Raw genomic sequence first — 22,086 nt, forward strand, 5'->3', positions numbered from 1 at the left:
AGCCGGGGCATGTCACATCACTCAAGATTACGTTTAATGGACCTCCATTAAATTAAGATAACTTCGGTACGTGCACACGGTGTCTTGCACAATTTTGCAATGTTTCCCCGCGAGATCGGAGGCGCGCGCGCGCGCGCACGTGCAACCTAATCAAATCGAAGAGCTCTCGCGAACTGGCTCATTTATTACGGAATCGTTTCTCTATTTACTTTGTCGCGTAAGTATACAGCGTATATCGTTCGGGATTCATCGTTCATCACGGCGAAATCTCACGTCACGTGGCAACGATTGAATCCGGCGAAACTAAGCGCGATACGGATAGCTACAAAGTGGATTACGTTTCTAATTCCGCGCGTGTGCGTAAGTAAATAACTCTCGTAATTATGTAACTTACTAGATCATAGGATGAATCAGAAATGTTGTTCCACTTTGTCGCCATGGAGCCATCATTAGATTCGTTTTTCATTTCATTTTTCTAATTTCTAACTGTATTTTATTAAAATGTTTTAAGCATAAAATATATTTTTGGACGTGTAAAATGTTTTCTATATTATAGATATAGATCTATAATTATATAATAATAATTAGCTGTATTGAATGCAATAGTTCATAACAATATAAAGCGATGTAAATGCATATAGTTTATATTATATGTATAATATAATATATATTATATCTACATATTATGTATAAATTTAATATATTAATCACAAGAATACTTCAAAAATGAACAATCGCTTGGGAAGTGATTAGAAATTCAAGAACAAGAAAAAAAATTGGTATGAAGATGACATAGATCTGAAAATGCGTTGTTTTCGGATTAACTATTTTTATGTTGAAATTCAAAATTGCTTTGTTTTAAAATTTTTTTTTTTATAAAAATTAAAAAAGAGATTTTAGAGTTTTTATGAGTTTTACAACATAAAAACTGCGGGCTGCTTTAGCATTGCTCAGAATGCACAGCTGTGGAGTCCTGATCTCTGCCGAGTGATGCTAAAAAGCTGTATCTCCACGTGATGCATCCCGTGTAGCGCTAAAGCAACTTGCAATTTTTATTTAACTTTAATTATATTACAAAACTCATAAAGATCATCTCTTCTTTCAAAAAGATTTAGTGTATGACATATGGACTCTGAAGTAGATGTAAGCGAATATTATTTTATAATCCCCTTACGGAACCGATAAACTATTACATAATACGTATAAACGCATAACAGCATAAATGCATAACAATATATACCGGATTTATCATTAAGACGTTTGACTTGCGAGATCTATCGTAACGGTGCGACCACGTCCACATTTGCTTGATTCGCAACATCCGCGAATGTAAACACCGAACAGCTGATCCGAGGCAGTTCCGTTAGCGCGTGGCGCGCGATCGCCCGACATGAAATATATTTTGAACCCGGATCGCGCGACTACGTAGTTACTATTAGGATCGTAAGTTGACTGCGGGACTAGTAGACAGCGGAATATCGCGAGATGAGAAAACGATGATGAGGGAAAGAGACGTAGCGAGAACGAAGGACGGAGGCAGCGCAGTAACCCGCAAAGAGAGAGACCGATGACGGCGACGACGAGAGGAAGAGGGAGAGGGGGGAGAGAGAGAGAGAGAGAGAGAGAGAGAGAGAGAGAGAGAGAGAGAGAGAGAGAGAGGTTAATCCGCAATGAGACCGTTAATAGAGTTACGACGCAAGCGGAATGGAATCGAAGCCAAGGGTGTGGAGGACAAGGCGGATACGATGCCGATCCCATGCCATTATTATTGGATCGTAGTGCGTTAGAATTCGTTAGCGCGAATCAACAGCAACGTGGTTTGACGGACTGGATTTCTCGATAATCCAGGAGGACGCGATAAATTTTCGATATTAAAAGTCAGTTTGTACACGAAGAAGATGCTAACTTTTTGGTTCGAAATTATCGAGATACAATAGAGAACGAATAAATTAAAAACGACTACTCTGAACATTATTGAATGAAAGGCGCGTGACGTAAAATAAAGAAGAATAGTTATTTGTATGGAATAATCATAAAATTTTGAAAATTATCACGCTGTACGTGCGATTATAAATTGAAATTAAATTTTTCTTTTTCGGTGTACGTATACATATTATTTTAAAACTTATTTGAAAGTGTGTATGCGTTACGCGCATACTTGAGGTCAGGTTTGCATAATATAAATAATTGCGTTCTCCATTCTCACCTTCTTGCATAACAAAAATAGCCATTTATTGTGACGCGGGAAATAACGTTTGCTGGACGTATAGTAAGAGTAAAATCGGGGAGAATTACGAAACGAGAGAAGCAACGAGTTGTTAAATCAATCACAGGATAATAATAGGTGTAATATTTCAGTGCTCGATATGGAGCTTATAATTATTGGCCCGGTCGGGGGAGAAGTTCGCGCGGCGCGAAAGAAAGAATCCACCAAGAGGAAATAGCGAAAGAAAGAGTCAAGAAAAAAAATCCCTCCCTTCTTCCCCCCCTCCCCCCGCCCCTCCTCCGAGTCGAGGAGCGAGGACCGTAAAATCGTGGAATGAAGCGTAGAGGATCAAAATCCGATGCGGCTCGCGCGCACTTTCCCCGCCGTAATGAACTTCTTCCGTCATTATCGGTTATTACCCCCATTATTTGGAAATATTAAGAAGTATTTCGCGATATATATACGCACCGACACCGCGCGCGGCGCGCGCGCGTGTCGTAATGCAGGCTACAAGCGGAAATAACGAGGTGTATAATTCCGCGGTGCGCGCGCGCGCGCGCGCGCGCGCGTGCGCGCTGTAATTATACACGCGTATGCGTTTTCGCACCTGGCCTTTTACTTTACGGCCGGTCTAATAAAAGCGCTCCTGCGCTTCGCCGTGCCATTTGCGACAAGTGTGTGTGTATGCAATTATTCGACTTGGATTAATTACGGTATTTGCGAGCGGTAATAATTGGTAATTTGTGATTACGGTAAACGCACTGCTTCAAGAAAAAAAAAAGAAAAAAAGAAAAAGATAGAAAACACGCGTATTCCAGTTTTTCCCGCGGCTTAAATTCCCCCTTTTGATCAGCGATCGTTTATCGCGTACGTATAAAATTGTGACATTTTAATCAAGTGTATGCGGTATTGATGTAAACAGAATATATCCGCTAGAAAATTTCTCGTTACTATGTGCATAGTGAAGAACCGGCTTTTGTCACTTATAATCGGAGCAATATTTTGAGTTTCTCGATTAATCAAGTAAAAGGGGGAATATTTTCTCTTTTTATTTAAATTTTATTAAGATAATGACTCTATTCTGACAAGTTGACGAGATTTTAATCAAGTATACGCGGTATCGATATATACAGAATACATTTTTCGTTTTTATGTGCACAATGAAAAATCGGCTTTTGTCACTTATAGTTGGAGCAATATTTTGAGTTTTTCGATTAATCAAGAAAAAGAATATTTATCTTTCTTTCACTTGAATTTTATTAAGATATGACTTTATTCTGACAAGTTGATGAGACTCGGGCTTTAATGGAAGTTAAAACTCGCTCAATCAAACATGGTATTACCGAGACCAGTTTCGCCACAACGAAGAAATATGTAGAATATCCACCTTTTGAAGAAATCGCGTGCGCGATCGCAATTCCGCAAATAAAACATACAAATTTTGTCGCGGGTACCACATAATTAAATAAATCCGAATACGTCCGGAACATGAAGGCTCTTCGTATCTCGCGCACACATCTCGGCTGTCCGTTTCTTCGTCTTTGAAATGTAGATACACGAGTAGAGCAAGTTCGTTATAAAGCTTCAGCTTCGGCGAGTTAACGTTGTACGTACACACATCGCGATCGGAGAACGCTCTAACTAAGAGAAGTTCGCTTCGACGACGGCGAAGAAATCGGCCAGCGACGAAGGTGAAGAAGGTAATGGAGCGCGGTTCGCAACAACGCGAGAAACAACAGGGGTATCGTGTCCGTGTCTCAGAAGAAAGCACGCGAGGTCAGGTACGGGCGGGATCACGGAGATCCGGGATTCCTGGAAATCGCGGGTCTCCGCCTTGGTCCCCGAGATCGGCCGTAACCCGCGAATCGACTCAAATCACCGGATTGCGGCGCGACGCGTAGACTGGTTTAGCAAGGTCCGTCAGCAAAGAAAGCTACTTTACGGGTATTTCTGCGCGGATTGAGACCTTCTTCCTACGACCTTGGTCCTAGCTGACCAAACTCCTCTCCCTTTGCAGATAAAATCGTGGACACGTGGCGAAACAACAAACAAGGTCGATTCGGAAATCGTTTATGGAAGATAAGTATATAAATTATCCAAAATATAAATTATTGTTCGTTTTTTTTTTAATAATTTTTAAATAAAACGAGATTTAATAATTTGTGAAATTTTAGTAAACTTAAAATTGCTATTTTTTTTTTTTTTTTTGTAAAAAAACATGATATTGATGAATATTCTAATACAACTTGAAAACATATCATTATCTATTCTAGAATTATTTAAATTAATTAAGTAATAACTTTCTCGCAAAATTATGTGAGAAACTTTTAACAATTTATTTATAGAAAAACCAGATACTGTCTATTTTTTAATCGATTTTTTATTTATGTATCGTATATATAAAAAAACAGTGTTTGAAACTTTGAATCTTATTTAAATTTAATGAACCCTTTTAATTAGTATAGGAGATATTCAGTGTTTTCCAAAGATAATTTAACGAAATCAATATTTTTCTATTTATCACTGAATCTCAAACTTAAATCAAATAACACATATATAAAAGGTCATCGGCGTCTAATCTGTTTTCTGATCAAAAAGACTAAAGTTGAATGAAAGATGAATTCCGACGAAACGGATATCTTTATCTAAGCAATCAAATTCCTCGCTGGACCTCTTGCTCCGTCGCTCACTTGTAATTCCGTTATTGCGCTAAACGTCCTGAAAGCTGTAATGAGATCCCGATCGAGAAAGTGTCTATCCGATTTGCGATTTGGGAAGGACGTGCCCGGGCGGAGAGATTATCAACCGCGAGGTGTCAAAGTAGGACTTTGGACTTTGGACCCCGCGGCCGGGGGGGTGTAGCCGGGCGGAGAAACCTGTTGCTAACCCGACGCGAGATATTCCCGTGAGGTTGATCGAGCGCAGAGCGGCGGAAATCTTCTCGCTGAAATATTCACTCGAATAATTCACGCCGATAAATCACACGTCGCTTCTTTGTCGCGGGGCCGCGGCACCGCGGCGGCGCCGGCCGATCGAAGATAAATCGATCGTGGGGCCCAATGGCTCGCGGAGATCGCGGATAACAAGCTGATGCACTTCGCCGTTGACATCGGGATAATTTCTCAACGTAACGCGGCGGGATCTGACACACGGTGGGCGTCATTAACACCGGTGATAATCGGCGTTTTGAGCGACGCACGCTACCATCCGTTGCGCTCGGTCAGTTACAACTCGAGTGCGTCTCTGAATCGAGGACGTCCAGTTGCATCAATTTATAAGCGTCTACCCTACCTATGCTGGCAAGCCATGTTTATGTTTCTTTTTTTTTCTTGTCTCTCCTCCTCGGTCAGTTTTTATAGGAGACTGAAGGATACTACACCGTAGCGTATATCCTGATGAGTTGCGCAGCGATTCTATTAGACATATCATTAGCACAGAAAAACTTTATAAATTGATTGATAGATCGTAATCATTTAACGCGATTAGCGACGTCTTAATGACATGAGACTTGAAGTTTGCATTGTTAATTACAGCTTGTAGCGAGCGGCCGGCGGACGGTATTTCATAATGTATAATCAAGTCAATTGAGCGTTAGATATTTCTCTCAGTTCTAATGTCTGTTTTGTTCCAGACGAAAGAAAGGATCTATATATTATATATATATATATATATATATATATATATATATATATATATATATATATACATATACATAACATGTATTTATAATAAATGATTTTTATAAATGCTTTAGAATTGAAATATAATAAAATATATGTGCGGCAGTACATGTAAACATAAATATAAAAATATATAAATCAATTATTTATAAAAATTTCTTAAACCAGTCTTACGCACATCGACGAGCGACTTATTACTCATAAAATGCGCAACCTTCAACATTTTACGCTCAGAGATTCGCCGATATGAAAACATCGATGTTCTTGGTTTCTCTCATTCCCGAATTTCACTCGTATCGAATTGAAATAAGTCACGCGAGAGAAGAGAGAGCTTTCGTTTACAGAAAAATCGCGGATTATTTTACAATTGATTGCATTCGAGATTACGTTACGACATCACGGCGTGTAAAGCGACGTGGCGCGTATAACTCGCCGGATTAATTGCGTTAATAAGCGAGTGTCGATTGTGCCGCCGCGATTCGTCGGTTTCGGATTCGCCGGGCTTTCGTAAGATCGCGGCGCGACAGCCGGCCACGGTGCACTGGCGCGACATTGCAATGTCGACAAAGTGAAAAGCACGAAAGGCCGAAGAAGTGAAAAAATAGCTATTTCGACTGCCCGACGACGATGACGATTTGTGTCCGCCGTGAGTAATCAGCGGACAATGACGCTGATTGCAATTTTGCTACGCGCTCAAGTAAAGAGACAAAAGAGGAGAAGTAAATTCCTTTCCGAGAAATTGCGAATGAAATTCTGTATAATTATATCTCGGAAAAATCGGTCACCACAAATAGTCAAGAAACGCGCTCCCTAATTGTACTTGCTAAAAAAATATGGTGAAAGAATGAGAGTTTTACGTTTACTTTTAGTACGTTAAAAAAAAATTAATCTTAAATCAAGACAAATATTCGCATATATAAACAAGAAATATTATAATCTTTTTAAAAATCTTAGTCTCGATTTAAAATAATTTCTTTTTCTGTGTGCTCTTGCATATATAGAAAAAAAATTATGTTAAATAAAGACAAATATTTTCATATATAAGCAAGAATATAATCTTCTTAAAAATTTTAATCTTGATTTGATTGAATTTGAATTGTATGGATGCAAGTGTATTCCTTTTGTTCAATTCAAGACTAAAAATCTTCTATATAAAGATTCTTGATGAAGAATATCTACATATGCTTGCATCAATATAAATTCAATAAAATTGAGATTAAAATTTTTATAATCTTCCTTATATATGAGAATGCAGATAGTCTTAATTTAAGACTTAACTTTTTTTTCTGTGTATAATAACATCCTTCTCCGATCGCTCGATAAATGACAGTATCATTTTTCATATTTGTTCTGTGAACACTAAATAATACTTTAATTTCGTGTATTCACTTGCATTTTGAAAGTTACTTCGTTTAAGATTGGAGATGGAAAAAAAGGACAAGACATGAAGACGTTGTCGTTACGTAATGACACCGAGCGACGAATCACGGTGATGATTGATGAATTAAAAATTCACGGGTTGTCGCCGATGAGGCGATCGCTGATTGGCCCGCGCGATGATTCATAAATATTGAAATAATTGAATTCGCATCCCCGTAACAGTCTCTTCCTTTTTTCCCGGTGTATTCAGAAAGAGATATTTCAACAATACGTACATTGACGAATGGGAAGAGCTATCAAAGACTTGTGTCGCAGGTCGGCGTAATTAATAACACGGCGGGAGAAATTCCATTGCTACCGGCGGGATAAATCGGCAATCGGGAAACTGAGAGTAGGACTCTTCTCACTCGCGTTCATAATACGACCGCGCTATTTTGTCTACACGCGATTTAATTCCGGATGGACGAGCCGCACGAGGCAAAGGATTCCTCACAGCCATCCACGCGATATGCCCACCCTCCATTAGGGGAGGATTCCATTTCGCTCGGCGAAATTAAATGCTTAATCGTCGCCGGTGTCCCGTTATCGACGCCTCCGATATATATCCTTCACCTTCGATATTAAAGGAAAAAAACAGGAAACAGGAAGAAAATTTTAAATTCGAGAGACTCGTGTCTAAAAACACACGATAGTTCAAGGACACTGATGGGGACCGCCCGTCACACTGAGTAAATTCATTTACAAGTATAATGCAGCTGCGACATAATTCTGTTCTCGTATTATGCAAGGTATAAAAAAAAAAAAAAGAAGAAAACATTCCGAGAGTTACAATTATTTTTGTCATTTACGAGAAAATATTATTCGATGAAATAACGGAATGAATTCAATAGAATGATATTTTTCTTACGAATTTTATGCTTTTCACGAATTGCATTGTAGATCGTGAAATAATTCAGTGACTCCGTTCTCTCGAAGGAAAATTCGAACTGAGGAAAATTCGTTACGTTCGCAAAAGAAAGTCGTGTTTGAAAGCTATATTTGTCCGACAATTAAATCTGCCCGCATTGTTCGTTTCACACAGCGGTTTATCCTTGGGCACAGCGGATAAAAAAGAACGCGAGAGCTTTAATTGGATTTTCGCTTTCGTTTCGGATTCATTGGAGTTTCGCTCCAATGTAACGGAATTGATCCGCAGTAAAAGTGCAATGCGGTACGGCTTATTATTTCTTGCCTTTTCTGGATACCTTTACGTTGTCTCAATGTACAAGATACGTCGGCCTTAACGAAATGCATACTTACATGTATCGCTCGTTTGTATTTTTGAGCGATCACGTGGCCAGTTAAGAAAATCCATTTGAGAAAAAACACACCACGTTTGTGGGACGTACCTGTGCACGGAGATAGGAAATTAATTTACACACGAGACTAATTACTGTACTTACAAGCGGAGAAAATGGACGGAACGAGTCAGTTATTAAATCGTATGTGAACTTTTCACTCAATATTTATTTCATTACAGATATCACGGAGAGCAGATTAAAGGAATTTGCCGCTGTGTGGTTTATTAGGCTTACTATATACGTCAGAAGTTATTATTCATACAAAATACTTGGACAAATGGGATCAAACGGGAAAATTTATTATACATACTGATATAGTTTTAATTACTTTAATCTTGGAAGAGAATCGCAAAATTGGAATAATGAAAAAAATAATATAAAAAGAGTGACGTACCAATAAAATTATATGTGTAACATATCTATTACAACAAAATTAATAATAGGATTAGAATTGTAAATAATAATTATTTTAATAATTATCAATAAAATTGATAATATAACTAAAAAATTAGTCAAAGTGAAATTTTTACATGTTTTTTCCCGAAACATAGTAATAGCATCTCACAACGTATATTCCAGCAAGATCGAAGCGCAATTTTTGAGAAACGAGATTTTTTTCTGTGTATGTGAGAGAGAGAGAGAGAGAGAGAGAGAGAGAGAGAGAGAATTTGCTAAAATTCAACTATCAACACTCGCATATATCGTCTGACCTTCGTCCTTCGGATGTCGCCGCGAAGGACCAGCTCGGGTTATCGAATAAGCGCATCGGTCAACGCCATCGCTTAAATTATCGGCAATTAAGCGGTGGATGTGTGATGAAAATTATGCGGTGCGGGACGACCGAAAGGGTCTATCTCGACAGAGACAACGGTGAACCCCGCCGAGATATTCAGACCGCAACAAAAGGCCGACCTCCGCATGCTCGCACGGGGAAGGGTAAAAATGCAACGAAATAAAACACGGCTGTTATTTACGCGCTATTCATCGCGAAATCATCGCGGAATACGCGCTACCGGGGAGAAAGGGGAGAACGACGCGCGCGTTCTCCCTCTCGTTCCCTTTCGTCCCGAATATTACGTTCCGATGCGCAAATATTTGCCCGTTCCGGCCGGACGAGGATTGACGCCGGTTGCGAATTCGGTGAAAATTCCGCGATGACGCCGATAAAACATGTGACGTATATACGCCGATCCGTCCCATTGATTTCCATTACCGCGGGCAAACAGCGAGATCGCTCCTCCGACGATATTTGATTTTACGGCGTAATAAATATGTATCGGCTACGACCGCCGTGACATCTGGAGGCAGGTCGCCCCCCGATCGGGTGAGAGAGACAACAGTAAAATGCAAACGAGCGCGTTAAACGTGACTTTAATACACGCGTTGGAGAAAATCGTGTATTTTTAACGACGCACCTTCGCGTGTTACGCGGCAAAGGATCATCGCCACGAGATAATTGTTACTTAATCGCGATAAATTGACATATATTGATATATCGACGTCAATCGTGATATCCAGAGAAAGAGGGTTCAAAACTATCCTGAAATTAAAAAAAAAAAAAAAAAGTTACAATAAAATTAAAGTTGACGAAACTTAATATTTTTCTTTCGTTCAAAATCAGGAAAACGAGAAAACATATTTCAAGTTTTAAAATCCAAAAAAGCATTAATGCAAAAAATTGCTGTTTAGGTGTTAACAGAATTGACAAAGCCGCACCGTCCCCCTCCCCCCTCCAAAAAAATTGCTGACGCCCATGACGTCACCCTATCTTCGGCGTATCCTCAGCGGGAGACTGAGACGCGCGATGGATCGTCGATGGATTCTCAAGGCGGATGTTATGTTCGTCTTGTTGTTATGGCGGCACGGATTATAGGTATGCGCGCCTTACATAAGCGCACTTATGGGGAAGATCGAGCGGATTTTAATGACCCGTTCTATAAAGTATTATTCCGTAATATACCCGCGTTTATCTGGCCACCGATCTCAAAAGCGATCGGTGAAAACACGGTTGGGAGAGCCTTTGTTCGTTGCAGACAGCGGACTTCCTCGAGGAGTGTAACTTCGAAAGCAGAGGCAGCCGGGTATACACCTGCACGCGGTTCGCGTTCGTGACACCGTCGACACCGCAAATTTGCACTCGTTTAACACGTAATCCGCGATGAAAAAGAAAAAAAAAAAAAAAAAAAAAAGAGAGAAAGATCTCGTGTAATGGGCTCCATAAAAGGCGGATGAAAGTTTGATAAATGAGAATCTATTAATCGCCCGATCAGACATATTATACACTTCGTTTCTCTCATGCCACGGCAATCGAGGGAAAACGAGGAAGGTGAAAGAAGGACACCGCCTCAGTAGCCGAATGCAGGATGAAAAATATGTACACTGAAGAAAACAAAAAAAAAAAAAAAAAAGAGAGAAATGAAAAATGTATACACCCGCGGACCATCGTCGAGATTTAAAGATAGAAACATGATAATTTTCAATAATAGAGTATTAATAATAAAGCTAGGCTATTTCTTGTCAGAACTTGACGGATTTTTATCGTTGGAAAAAATGGGTTTGACAATGAAATAAATTCTGATATCTAGTAGGAGAAGGAAAATTGGACTAATAAGAACCGCAATGAGAATCCCGTTCCTTCTATATTTCTTCCTGGAAAAATATCATTAACTAGATATACGAGAAGAAACAATCCTCGGGCAAAAATTGACGGATGTGATCCGTGTCGAAACGTTATAAATAGAAGCTATGCATATGTAGAGTTTATGATAATATGATTGTGTCACGCGATGAGAATTCACGTGCACATGCTAATATAGCAATCAATAGCCGATAACAATATTTCTGGCGTGGCGCCAGAATATTTCTTATAACAAGGACGTGTACATAATAATAATAAGGCACGCAGTTTTAATCGTGCGCTTACGTTATTTTACGCGCGCAGTCGTCCATACGAGATATTTTCCAGAATACAGCTTTCTGCCAATTTCTAAAATTCAACATGTCTGCAATATAATCCAGATCGCTATGTGCGTTAGAAGAAGTGAACACACACACATGCGTACCTTTCACGAATTTCGCCGGGTAAAATCCGCTTCAAGACAAAGCAGCTCCGCAGCTCGCAAACAAATTCAAACACTCGATAGGCTATTCGCGTTTTAGATTGCGCAAACAAATTCAAACATTCGATTTGTTTGTGACAGAGGCTCTCTCAGGTCTTTCTGGTATGCTAATATATTCCTCTCGTGGAATGGATTATTTTCTAAGCTCGAAGAGGATTCAGAACAATGTAACATGATCGTTCTTCGTACACAGAAAAAAGCAATTTCGCAGGCAAATTTAAAAATTTGGTCAAATTTGAAAGTAATTTTAGCCTTCAAAATTATTATGTACGATGTTCAAATTGATTGAAAAATCGCCAAATTTTTGTATACCTATTATTATCACGTCTAGACATTCTACTTAATAATTTTGATCAATAAATTAAACAATTTTGTTCAATCAAATCAAAAGTCAAAATTATTTTCAGATCTGACCAAATTTTTAAATTTTCCAACAGAACTCTTCTCCGTGTGTATATGTACGCGCGCGCGCGCGCGCGCGTGTGTGTGTGTGTGTGTGTGTGTGTGTGTGTGAGAATCCTCATTTTCGAATTTTTATTTAATCTCCAATTCTGAGATATTGTTTTATATCGCCGGATTGAACAGAATGCCATCGCGTGATGCCGCAGGCGTTCGTAATAAATTTCGCGCATCAGGTCGTGTTTGCGCATACATGAAAGAGGAGAGAAAACATTGCTCCTCCTCGTCGTCGTCGTCGTCATTGTCGTCGTCGTCATCGTCGTCGAGTAGAACGAGACAATATAACCTGTTGCTGTCGCGAGTAACGACGTACGAAGGAGGAAAAGAGATGGTATACTTTATATTCATCCACCATAAAACCTAATGGTTAAATGCGATGCAGATGCGATCGGCACGAGGTACAGAGAATGGGCGAAAATGCCGGCGCGTCACACCCATATAAAGGGTTGGGTCTTGTCTTCTTTCCTCCTTAGGATTCTTATTGCACATCGAAAATCCACGCGAAGAAATACATTTTACGATGTCTCATTTTTATCCTTTGACAAAGGGCTGTCGTTGAGCAACGAGTCCTTCTCGTACTACGTTCTCGTACTTCGAAGACGTACGTCTCGTCGTCGTTTTTAACTTTTGTTCGTTTTCCACGAAGAAAAACGAATCGCGTCGAAATCTGCGCAAACTCGAAATTTTCGAGGCATCCGGAAGTTATTCCTAGAAATAATTCCTCTAGAATAATCGCATCATGATAATAGCATGATCTTTGCGCGACCGAGAGAGTTCATCCAGAATTGGTATAAAGATTTCCCATCGCTCGAGCTCTTTTTTGTAAAATTCCTTTTTGCGACAGACAGCAGCATCGATTTCCACTCGTTGCGTGAATATTACGTTAATATTGCACAATGCTTTTAATTCCCATTCTAAGATCATCACGCTTTATCTTAATGCGTCGGGAGGACCCTATTTTTGAGGGCTATAACTCCGTCATGGTCGTTAGTCAAGTTATGACATCTTGTGAATCTTATTAGCGTCCTGACGGGTTATACCCGTGCAATTATATAACCGATCGAAGTTAACAATAATGATGAAAATGTTAAGTTATATATGCGCGTTGTAACGAGACCGAGAGATTCCCCGGCGAGAGAAATGAAAAAGAGGCGGAAAAACGAAGGACATCGTTACACGAAGTATTCCTCCTTCGAACTAGCCTTTTTCCTCGATACGCTAATAAAAATGCGGATTTTCTCGTATTTCGTGGACGGAATAAGAACGAGACGTGGGACGAGGCGGTAGAGAAACATCTCGAGGAGGAAGGGCGAGGGGGAGGGGGGGGGCGCGAGCTTGAACGAGCTCGTGCATCTCCGGGATACATCTACGCAGTTTCCGCGAGCGGCGTTCCTTCGCTTCGACGGTGGAATGCATCCTTTACTGGCAGAACTTTCCTCCGCGGTTTCGAGAGCTCCGCTAATAATAACAGATCGCCGGGAGAGCGCACAATGGCGATTCGTGAAAGGCCCCTCCGCGTTTGCCTTAAATGCCATGTATTAAGCGCGGGCCGATCACAAAGAAGTCGCGCGCGGAAGAGGGAGCGGGGGGGGGGGGGGTGAGGGAAACGAGCGTTCGCGTTTCTCGACAGCTGACGGGGCTCGACGGATGACGAATGCGCTCTCCGGGAATTGCCTCGTTAACGATTTCGCGTTTACCTACGGCCGTCGTTCTTCTTTTAGACATATAGGTCGTCGCAACGGACGTCGAGGACAACGCGCGCAACCGTGTGCCAAGAATTTAGAGAACCGTAGAGCCCGCGGCAGGGTGGAGGGAAGGGCGGGGGAGGGAGAGGGGCAGGGAACGTAAACAATTCGCGCGATTCGCGCAATTATGTGCGCTTTGTATTCCTACAAAGTATCTCGTGGCGATCTAGGATATATTTATACTTGCGGTACGCAGCTCGGGGGTCCTTCGAGCGCCAAGAGACATTCGCGGAGCGAATCGATCGACTCGCGCGGATCGGCCGATTTGATATCGTTTTAATTACGTTGATTCACCGTCGACTCGGCAGACGGACTCTCGGAATCGCCGTCGAGTTCGCTCGAGTCACGTCCAGGAGAAGGGCGGATCGGATGATTTCGCCCGTTACCACGCGCCCGCATTTGTACCTCCATGGGTTTGAACGCGAAATGGGATCTGGACAACGCTGCTCGGGACATAAATCATCTCGTGCCTCTCTTTTTTTTTTTTTACGAGCCGTTATGACAATGGGGGACAAGAGGATACCTCGCGGTTGACGCATTACCGTCGTGAGTACCTGTCAAGTGCAAAGGACACGGGGGCGGCGCCGAGGACTAGGAGGATCAGGGAGAGGAACGAAAGACATCGGCCCGGGCATTATGGAGATGAGTCTCTCACGAGAATGAAGAATGGAGGAAAGAAAAAAAGCTCGGCATTAAGCTGTAGCTCGTAAAGCGGACGCGACAGGTATACAAGGAGGTGTACAAGGAGAGGAGTACTTTCAAAGGGGGCTGCTCATCTCCGGATTATCGCAGCGGACCCTCGTCCTCGATTCTCTCTTACGAGGAGAATGATGGGAAATGAGACCGTGACCGCCTGATAATTGCGTAAAAAGACACATCGCTGCCACCTGCACACCTGTTTCGTCACTGCGACGGTTTCGAACAGGCGTTACTTTCACCAATTAAAAGCGCGGTAGCTTGAGATTTCGCGAATACGATACTTTGAGATCACTCGAGTCCACACAGCGAAAAGAATCGAAGAGAATTCGGTGTCTTCGTGGGAACGGTTGGTGATCCATCAGGAGGTGCATTGGTGATTGTTACGCATGCTGTGAGGTAGCAGCGAAGAGGAGTGGGTGCAGTACATGAGGAGAAATGCGAATGGAGAGTCAGAACGAAAGTGAAGAAAGCGCGCGGTGTGATGAATGATAATGTCGCAAAATTACATATATGGAAGCCCGAAAAGTAAGACTGCACGTGGCGAAACGAGATTGAATCCGCTAAGCGAACGATATTATAATAAGGAGAAAATCACTAACGAGCAAAAATATCGATTACCACACTGATTGTTCCAGATAGGTCATGTCAAATATAAATGTGATCCCGAGTCTGTAAGATTAAAATGAAAAAAAAAAAAAAAAAACATGTGTTGCAATAAATAATTTTGATAAATAAAGTCAATAATGGAAGCGCTATGAATTCAGCAAAAAATTCAGTCAGAAATTGTCGCCTCTTGACAATATTTCGAACATATATGTTTAGACATGAATATTTTTAGATATTGAAAAAAGATATATTTAAATGTTGGATTATAGATTCAGGAATAAAGGATATGATTTTTTAAAAGATATATTTCTTTTCGAAAATTTATGTATATGACACGATCTAAAGCAAAGAAACAGATGCACTTCTGATATTGTCACTTTTGAATTTGTATCGGTTATATTCTCTCGAAAAAAAAGTCCTAGATTGACATCCATGTTGCGCATCCATCGATGAAGCATAAATGATAAAAAGACATACAATTTATTTTGTCACATTTTGTAATGATAAATATTTGACATGACAACTATTATAAAAGTTAAATACGTTGGTATGAAGCTAAGATTATCTTCTAAACTGAATCATACTTAATGATATAAGATTGTAATTATAATTATAGAATATTTATCAAATGGCGATAATATTGAGCATTCAGAAACCACGCCCGTAAACAGAGAAGTATTGGTGAATATAAATTGTACGCTTAGGATGATACTCAATTATATAAGAAATGTTGCACGTGTAAACAGTATGTATGAATAAAATAAATTTTTAAAATGTTGGTTATATAAAAACATAAATTTTATTGGATGTACCGCACGATTTTGAGTTTGACAAATTACAATGTAGCTTTTCAATTAAAATGACAAAAATATCTTCCAGGAGAGTTCGATTTATGTGATGAAATAAATTGCCAATTGAAGAATGTATCTCTCTATGAACCCTATACACGTGGAACGGATATTCTTCAATCAAATTTAACATATTTCATCGTCACCTTTGAACGTAAATAATGATAAGATTACATTTACCTATTATTAATATTAATATTAATACCTATTATTATTATTAATATTAATTATTATATAAAAAGTACTTTTCAGGAGATGAAAATGGACAGATGATGAACCTTACAGTGCTTTTAACTGGAAAGGCAGCCGAAAAATACTGCGATATTCTAGCGAAGATGCCAAGACTAATGCAAAAAATTTCCTCCATTAATTCTAGATCCAAAGTCCAATAATAATAATAATAATAACGTTCAATAAATCTAATAAATGGAATATATTATTTTACAATCGTAGCTGTATATCGTAAACATAGCGAACTACATGATGAGAGAATAAATGATACATTAAATATAATATTTCTGTACAATCAGTTTGTCAATAAAAAGAAGTTATGAAAATTGATAATTTTATTACTTAAAATATTTAAAAAACATTATATACATAATTACATATATATATTTTTATAGTAAATTTTCATCTAATTCACGAATGCTTGAACTTTTCTCTTTAAGATTGTAAAATTTCCCATGTCTTCCTATTCCATCATCGATGAATTTTTTGGCACCTGGAACACCTTCTTCTAATATCAAATGTGAAGAATTATCCTTTTCGAACTGCAGTGCTTCCTCTATTTCTTTCGACATAAACGTGGCAAAATGTGCAGAAGTACGATCCGCCAACAAACTTTTTTGCGGGAATTTTACAAGGGAAGACGCCAAGGTCATTGCTACACCCAAACCTGAAAAAAGATTAGATTGATTAAAAATAAACATATATCATTAGCAATAATTTTACATAATCAAAGAACTAAAAAAATAATACATCTAAATATACAAAGGAGAACACTTTCTGTAAGATTTTTATTTTATTTTATAAACCAAGTATTTTATAAAAATCCATAATAAATTTTTTCTTAAAATTTTAAATAAATCTAAAAGAGACTTTATACGTACTTGCACCACAACATGTGCTTCTATGTGCAATTCCCCAATTAAATGCTTCCTGCGCGGAAGCTAGCCTTCCTGTCAATATAAGATCCATAGCTCTGGAATATCCAATTAGAGCAGGCAAACGGACAGTACCGCCACTAAAAATTGGAATCCCAAAACGTCGATTTAGGAAACCCACCATCGCAGTATCCTCTATGACTCTCAAATCGCACATTAGAGCAAGCTCGAATCCTATTCCAATTGCATATCCACTTAAAGCTGCAACCATTGGCTTCTTACATAATTCAATTCTGTTTGCCTACAAAAAATTGTAGTTTTTTGTATCCTAAACAAATGTATCACTTTGTAATTTCTAATAAAATGCAAATTTACCAATGGCCCAAAGTGTGGTATGCTTTCTTCATTTTCACCATCGTAATTAGCAATCTCTTTAAGATCGTAACCAGCACAAAAATTACCTCCCACTCCATACAATACTCCTACTAACGATTCTTTGTTATTTTCAAATTCATCCAATGTTTCAGATAATAACTGTGCAGTTGCAACATCTAAACAGTTCTTCTTTTCTGGACGGTTGATACCAATCGTAGTTACCTGCCCCAGCTGTTTAACCAGCACCGTTTTTTCTGAAACGAATACAAACATTATTGAGGCTTACATCTGCCTGCTACAATTTTAGAGAATGAATCAATATACCAATTAGTAAGTATAACATTCTCTTTGATTTTTCTGTAACTTTGTAAATTAGTGTATCTTTGTGCATGAATATATTCTGAAAAGAAAAATCAAATCCCGTTTTTTTCAGTTTTTTGATGTCAGTAAATTAGAAAATAATTTAATGATAATTTATGATTGCACATGCTTCTCTGCTTTAATGAATTAAAAAAAAAAAAAACAATTTTTTACATAATTTAAATTATAGCAGAGAATTGTTTGTAATTTAAAATTTATCTTTTTTATTCTTTTTATGTGAATTGAAGTTCAAATCTAACATTTCTTTGGAATTTGAGCGACATGAGCTTTCTTCTCAGAATATATTCTACGTATGAAGATACAAATGTACAAAACTGTACAAACAGGAAAATTGGAGAAGGCATTATGTTATATAATTACCAGAGAATGATTTGAAAAACCTACCTTTTTCTTTGTCGACATTCGCATTTGTAGCAGAGGTGATTGACTGAGAGGTTAGGTTTCGCACACGTGTATTCTTTCTTAATGCATATCTTAGCGAAGTGAACAATTTTGTCATAGATCGCATTTTTCGTGCTATGAATATCTTCTATGATAGTTTATGCTTTCAAGGATATCTTTATAATATACTACAATACAATAGTATACTATATTTATCTAAATTTTTATTAAATTTAGGACGTGTGATTTTATCGAACAATTAAACTACAACGCATAAAAGCAACTTCGATAGATAACAGCACTATAAGGTCATTACAAAGCACATTACAAAGTGCGTTCTTTTCTTCTTCTTTTCACTCGATGTAACACCATATTCGGACCCGTGTTTAAACACGCGTTCTGTTTATTATTTTGCGATATATCAATCGATGTTGTTTGAACATCGATATAACGAATCTCGATATTGTGCAATCGATACATCGTGCAATCGTCATAAATATAAATTTCGAGATTGAAATGATTAACAATTAAGTAATAATTAAATGATAATCAATGATAATAGTAATCATTAACGGTCATCATTAATTATGTGGTTATAATAATTTCATTTTTAATGCAAACATCAATACATAAAAAGAATGAAAAAGAGTGAAAATATAAATTTTGAATCGCAAACTATTCTCTGCTATAATTTGAATTATATTACAATTTGTGTTTTTTAATTAATTAAAGTAGAGAATATTTATTTTTCAAATAAGTTAACCAAATAAATTAATTTACCAAATATCAAAAGCAAAAAAGATAAACTCTTTCGTTGCTAAACTCTTCGGGACACACTTCAACTCGATCTCTTATGATCGATCATTTTTTTTGACAAGAGCGATCAACGGAAACTCGGCGACGAAACCCGAAGGCTAAAGTGACCAACGACAATTTAGGCCAACGACCGCCTAGAAGAGATGAGGACGGGTCAAGCTGAAGTCGGGAGATGTGGGATCAACTACCTGAGCTGATATTGACGCAAATATTCGGCCATCTCGACCGTGCCGATCGCGCCAATGTCGGCGAAGTCTGTCAATCGTGGAACCGCGCGTTGTCCTCACCCGAGCTCTGGCGATCCGTCACGATCCTCATCGATCGTGATCTATGCGGCGAGCTTCCTCTGGCGGAAGAACTGGCTGTAAGAAAATTTTTCCGGGACATACGACAAAGCACGTGAATCCTTCCTGGCTACGAATTTAAATCGATCTTGGAACTTAAAATCGAACTGCTTATGTATAGACTAATTTGGAAAAAAAAAAAAAAAAAAACTATTCGAGGAGGAAGTGTCTCGAAGAAAAGTCGTTTTAGTAGTGAAATATAAATATTATCAAATCACGTAGTGGAAAGGAATTCATTTTGATGAATTTAAATTCTCTAAAAATCCAAAGAGTCCTCTCGTCAATGTCCGAGTCAAATCATCGTTTTAATAAATGCGATCTTGATGAGTAAAATTTCGTACTACATTATACTGTTGTTGTTAACGTTACATTATTATTATAGATAGTGTTATATTCGATATTGTTGATATTGATTTATCGTACATTCGACAGATAAAATATGGGCAGCATATGCGCAACTTGGAGCTCGCTTTTTCGCGACCATACATCTCGCCGAGACAAATTAGAATCAGATGCAACATTCAGATGTGGGAGGGCATCGTATTTCTCTCAATTATGCACGTTAAGAATGTACAACTACGACAGCTGACCTTGACGAACTGGATGTTCGGTGACAAATGGGGCAACCGGGGGATATTGCTCGGTTACTTGACAAAGTTCCTGCGGTGGCTGAAACCGTTCCTCTTTATCAATCCTTAAAAAAAAAAAAACGAATGTAAGAATTAATACTTTTTCCCAATTTGCAGTGGTCAACGCAGCTTGGAGATTCTAAGCTTGTTAAACGCCGATCTCGGGATGACCGACGTCTTGCGGTTGTTGAGAACAGTTGCCAAAAGATCTGGTGAACACTTAATTTCCTTGGATCTCCGCGGTGCTTTCAGAGGGTGGCAAGCACCTTACGAAAATCCGAGGCACGTAAAGTTACTAAAATATACTTTATATACGCATAAATATATGTACAAGAATAAATTGTGCTAAATAAAAACGAGGAGTCCTTTTTTATATAGCCTCAAGATTTATTTATAATTTTATATAAATTTTATACGAATGTGATTAATTAACGAAATGCTTTTTCATCATTTTTTTTTTTTTTTAGATACTTAAGTTTGTTGGGACGTTTTCATGCGTTAACTTTATTAAGATTGGACTATTCGGCTTTATCGAATCACGCTCTTAATGCTCTCGCAGCATCGAAAACACTTAAAAATCTGTATATATCCATAAGGGATTCCGAATCTAGGCAGCACATGATAGCAGATGCTACTTGGCGAAATTTGGTACTTGCCTGCCCCAATCTGAGAGTGTCATATACCATAGGTATAACAAAATATTGCTATATACACTATTCTTAAATTATCTCTATCTTTATTAATTTCTGAATTAATCTCAGTTTATTTTTTCGTTGGTTCTACGAACTTTGTGTGCTCAATGAAGCAAATAATTTCAAGTAATTTTATGAAATAATTTAAAGAAATATAATAATATTTTTCAATGATAGATTTAATTTTTATTAATAAATAATTTATATAGAATGTACAGATTTTTATTGAAAATTATTATACCATTCAGTTTTTCAATTTTGATTTTCAGTGAACATCTCCCATTATGAGGATATGTACTATTTGTTATTGCCTAGCGTACCCCTAGCTAAGTTTCATATGTTCAGCGGCCACGTATGGGATCAGAGCAGATCCCGAAATTTCAGAAACACGATTGGTCTGATAATTACTCAATATACAAATACATTAGGTATTATAGAAATTATATTATAATAAATTTTTAATATAATTAATTAATAAAATATCTGTTGGTTCTGTCACGAATTCATTAAGTAAAGTTCATAAATGAAATCATGCTTTTCTCGGTGAATAAATATTTTATATAAATCGTTATAAATTATCAAAACGGGATAAGCAAAAAAAATATATCTCCTCTTGTAGTTGAAGTTATGCTACAGCTTAGGAACAACCGTGAATCGCTCGATGATTTGTTGGTGTCTATGTTAATACGTTGCAAATGCCTAAAGAGATTACAGTATGACGGAATTATTAGAAATTTTGAAACTTTACGTGAGATATGTCAGCTTCAAGCCGAACGTAAAACCCGTAAGTAGGAAAATTGTTTCTCCGCTATCTATCTCGTCATCAATAAACTTGATCGAACCAACGTGATCGCAGATTTCAAAACGATACATGTGAAACCTCGGAACATCAATATTCAAAATCGTGCTATATTGAACAATATTAATTACCAGTATGATCGCAAAATGCACGAACAAGGAGTCGACTTTCGAGTTGAAGATCCCACCTCGATCTTATTTTTCTATTGATAACTCATTCTTGTTTTCATTAATCTTTGAATTTTATTTTTTTACGATTTGGCAACAAAAGGCTACTATGCCTATTTTGATATCAATATTTTGCGATGTGAAAAGAAATGCCTTCTTTTTATTAAATAACGTGATAACAAATAGAAAACCAATTTTAAAATTGCTCAAAAAATAAAATATTATGTGATTATCCTGCAATAAATATTTTAATGTATAAAAATGTAAAAATATAAAAATTGATGTGATTAATAACTAATTGATTTAAGATTATG

General features: G+C 38.0%; 3 protein-coding genes across 3 annotated transcripts; 2 read left to right on the forward strand and 1 right to left on the reverse strand.

Annotated features, from left to right (window-relative positions):
* Nucleotides 1–15,825: 15,825 nt before the first annotated feature.
* On the forward strand, nt 15,826–16,595 carry LOC105426066 (uncharacterized; the record flags this gene model as incomplete). Its single annotated transcript, XM_089083857.1, has 3 exons — nt 15,826–15,979; nt 16,114–16,236; nt 16,335–16,595. Coding segments are annotated over 3 exons (417 nt in total), but the record flags the coding sequence as incomplete, so codon positions are not given.
* Nucleotides 16,497–18,756, reverse strand: LOC105426058 (uncharacterized). The gene is made up of 4 exons (XM_011637124.3): nt 18,329–18,756; nt 17,564–17,817; nt 17,195–17,489; nt 16,497–16,980 (listed from the first exon to the last, which is right to left on the reverse strand). Exons 1-4 carry the CDS (start codon nt 18,450–18,452, stop codon nt 16,703–16,705), a joined length of 951 nt encoding a protein of 316 aa, XP_011635426.1. The 5' UTR covers nt 18,453–18,756; the 3' UTR covers nt 16,497–16,702.
* Nucleotides 17,755–21,986, forward strand: LOC105426050 (F-box only protein 39). Its single transcript, XM_011637111.2, has 8 exons — nt 17,755–17,893; nt 19,204–19,505; nt 19,918–20,150; nt 20,232–20,396; nt 20,582–20,802; nt 21,076–21,234; nt 21,426–21,590; nt 21,663–21,986. Exons 2-8 carry the CDS (start codon nt 19,314–19,316, stop codon nt 21,812–21,814), a joined length of 1,287 nt encoding a protein of 428 aa, XP_011635413.2. The 5' UTR covers nt 17,755–17,893; nt 19,204–19,313; the 3' UTR covers nt 21,815–21,986.
* Nucleotides 21,987–22,086: the final 100 nt, after the last annotated feature.

The sequence above is a fragment of the Pogonomyrmex barbatus genome, unplaced genomic scaffold, assembly GCF_055798465.1.
Source record: "Pogonomyrmex barbatus isolate J1 unplaced genomic scaffold, ASM5579846v1 scaffold8, whole genome shotgun sequence".
Lineage (NCBI taxonomy): Eukaryota > Metazoa > Arthropoda > Insecta > Hymenoptera > Formicidae > Pogonomyrmex > Pogonomyrmex barbatus.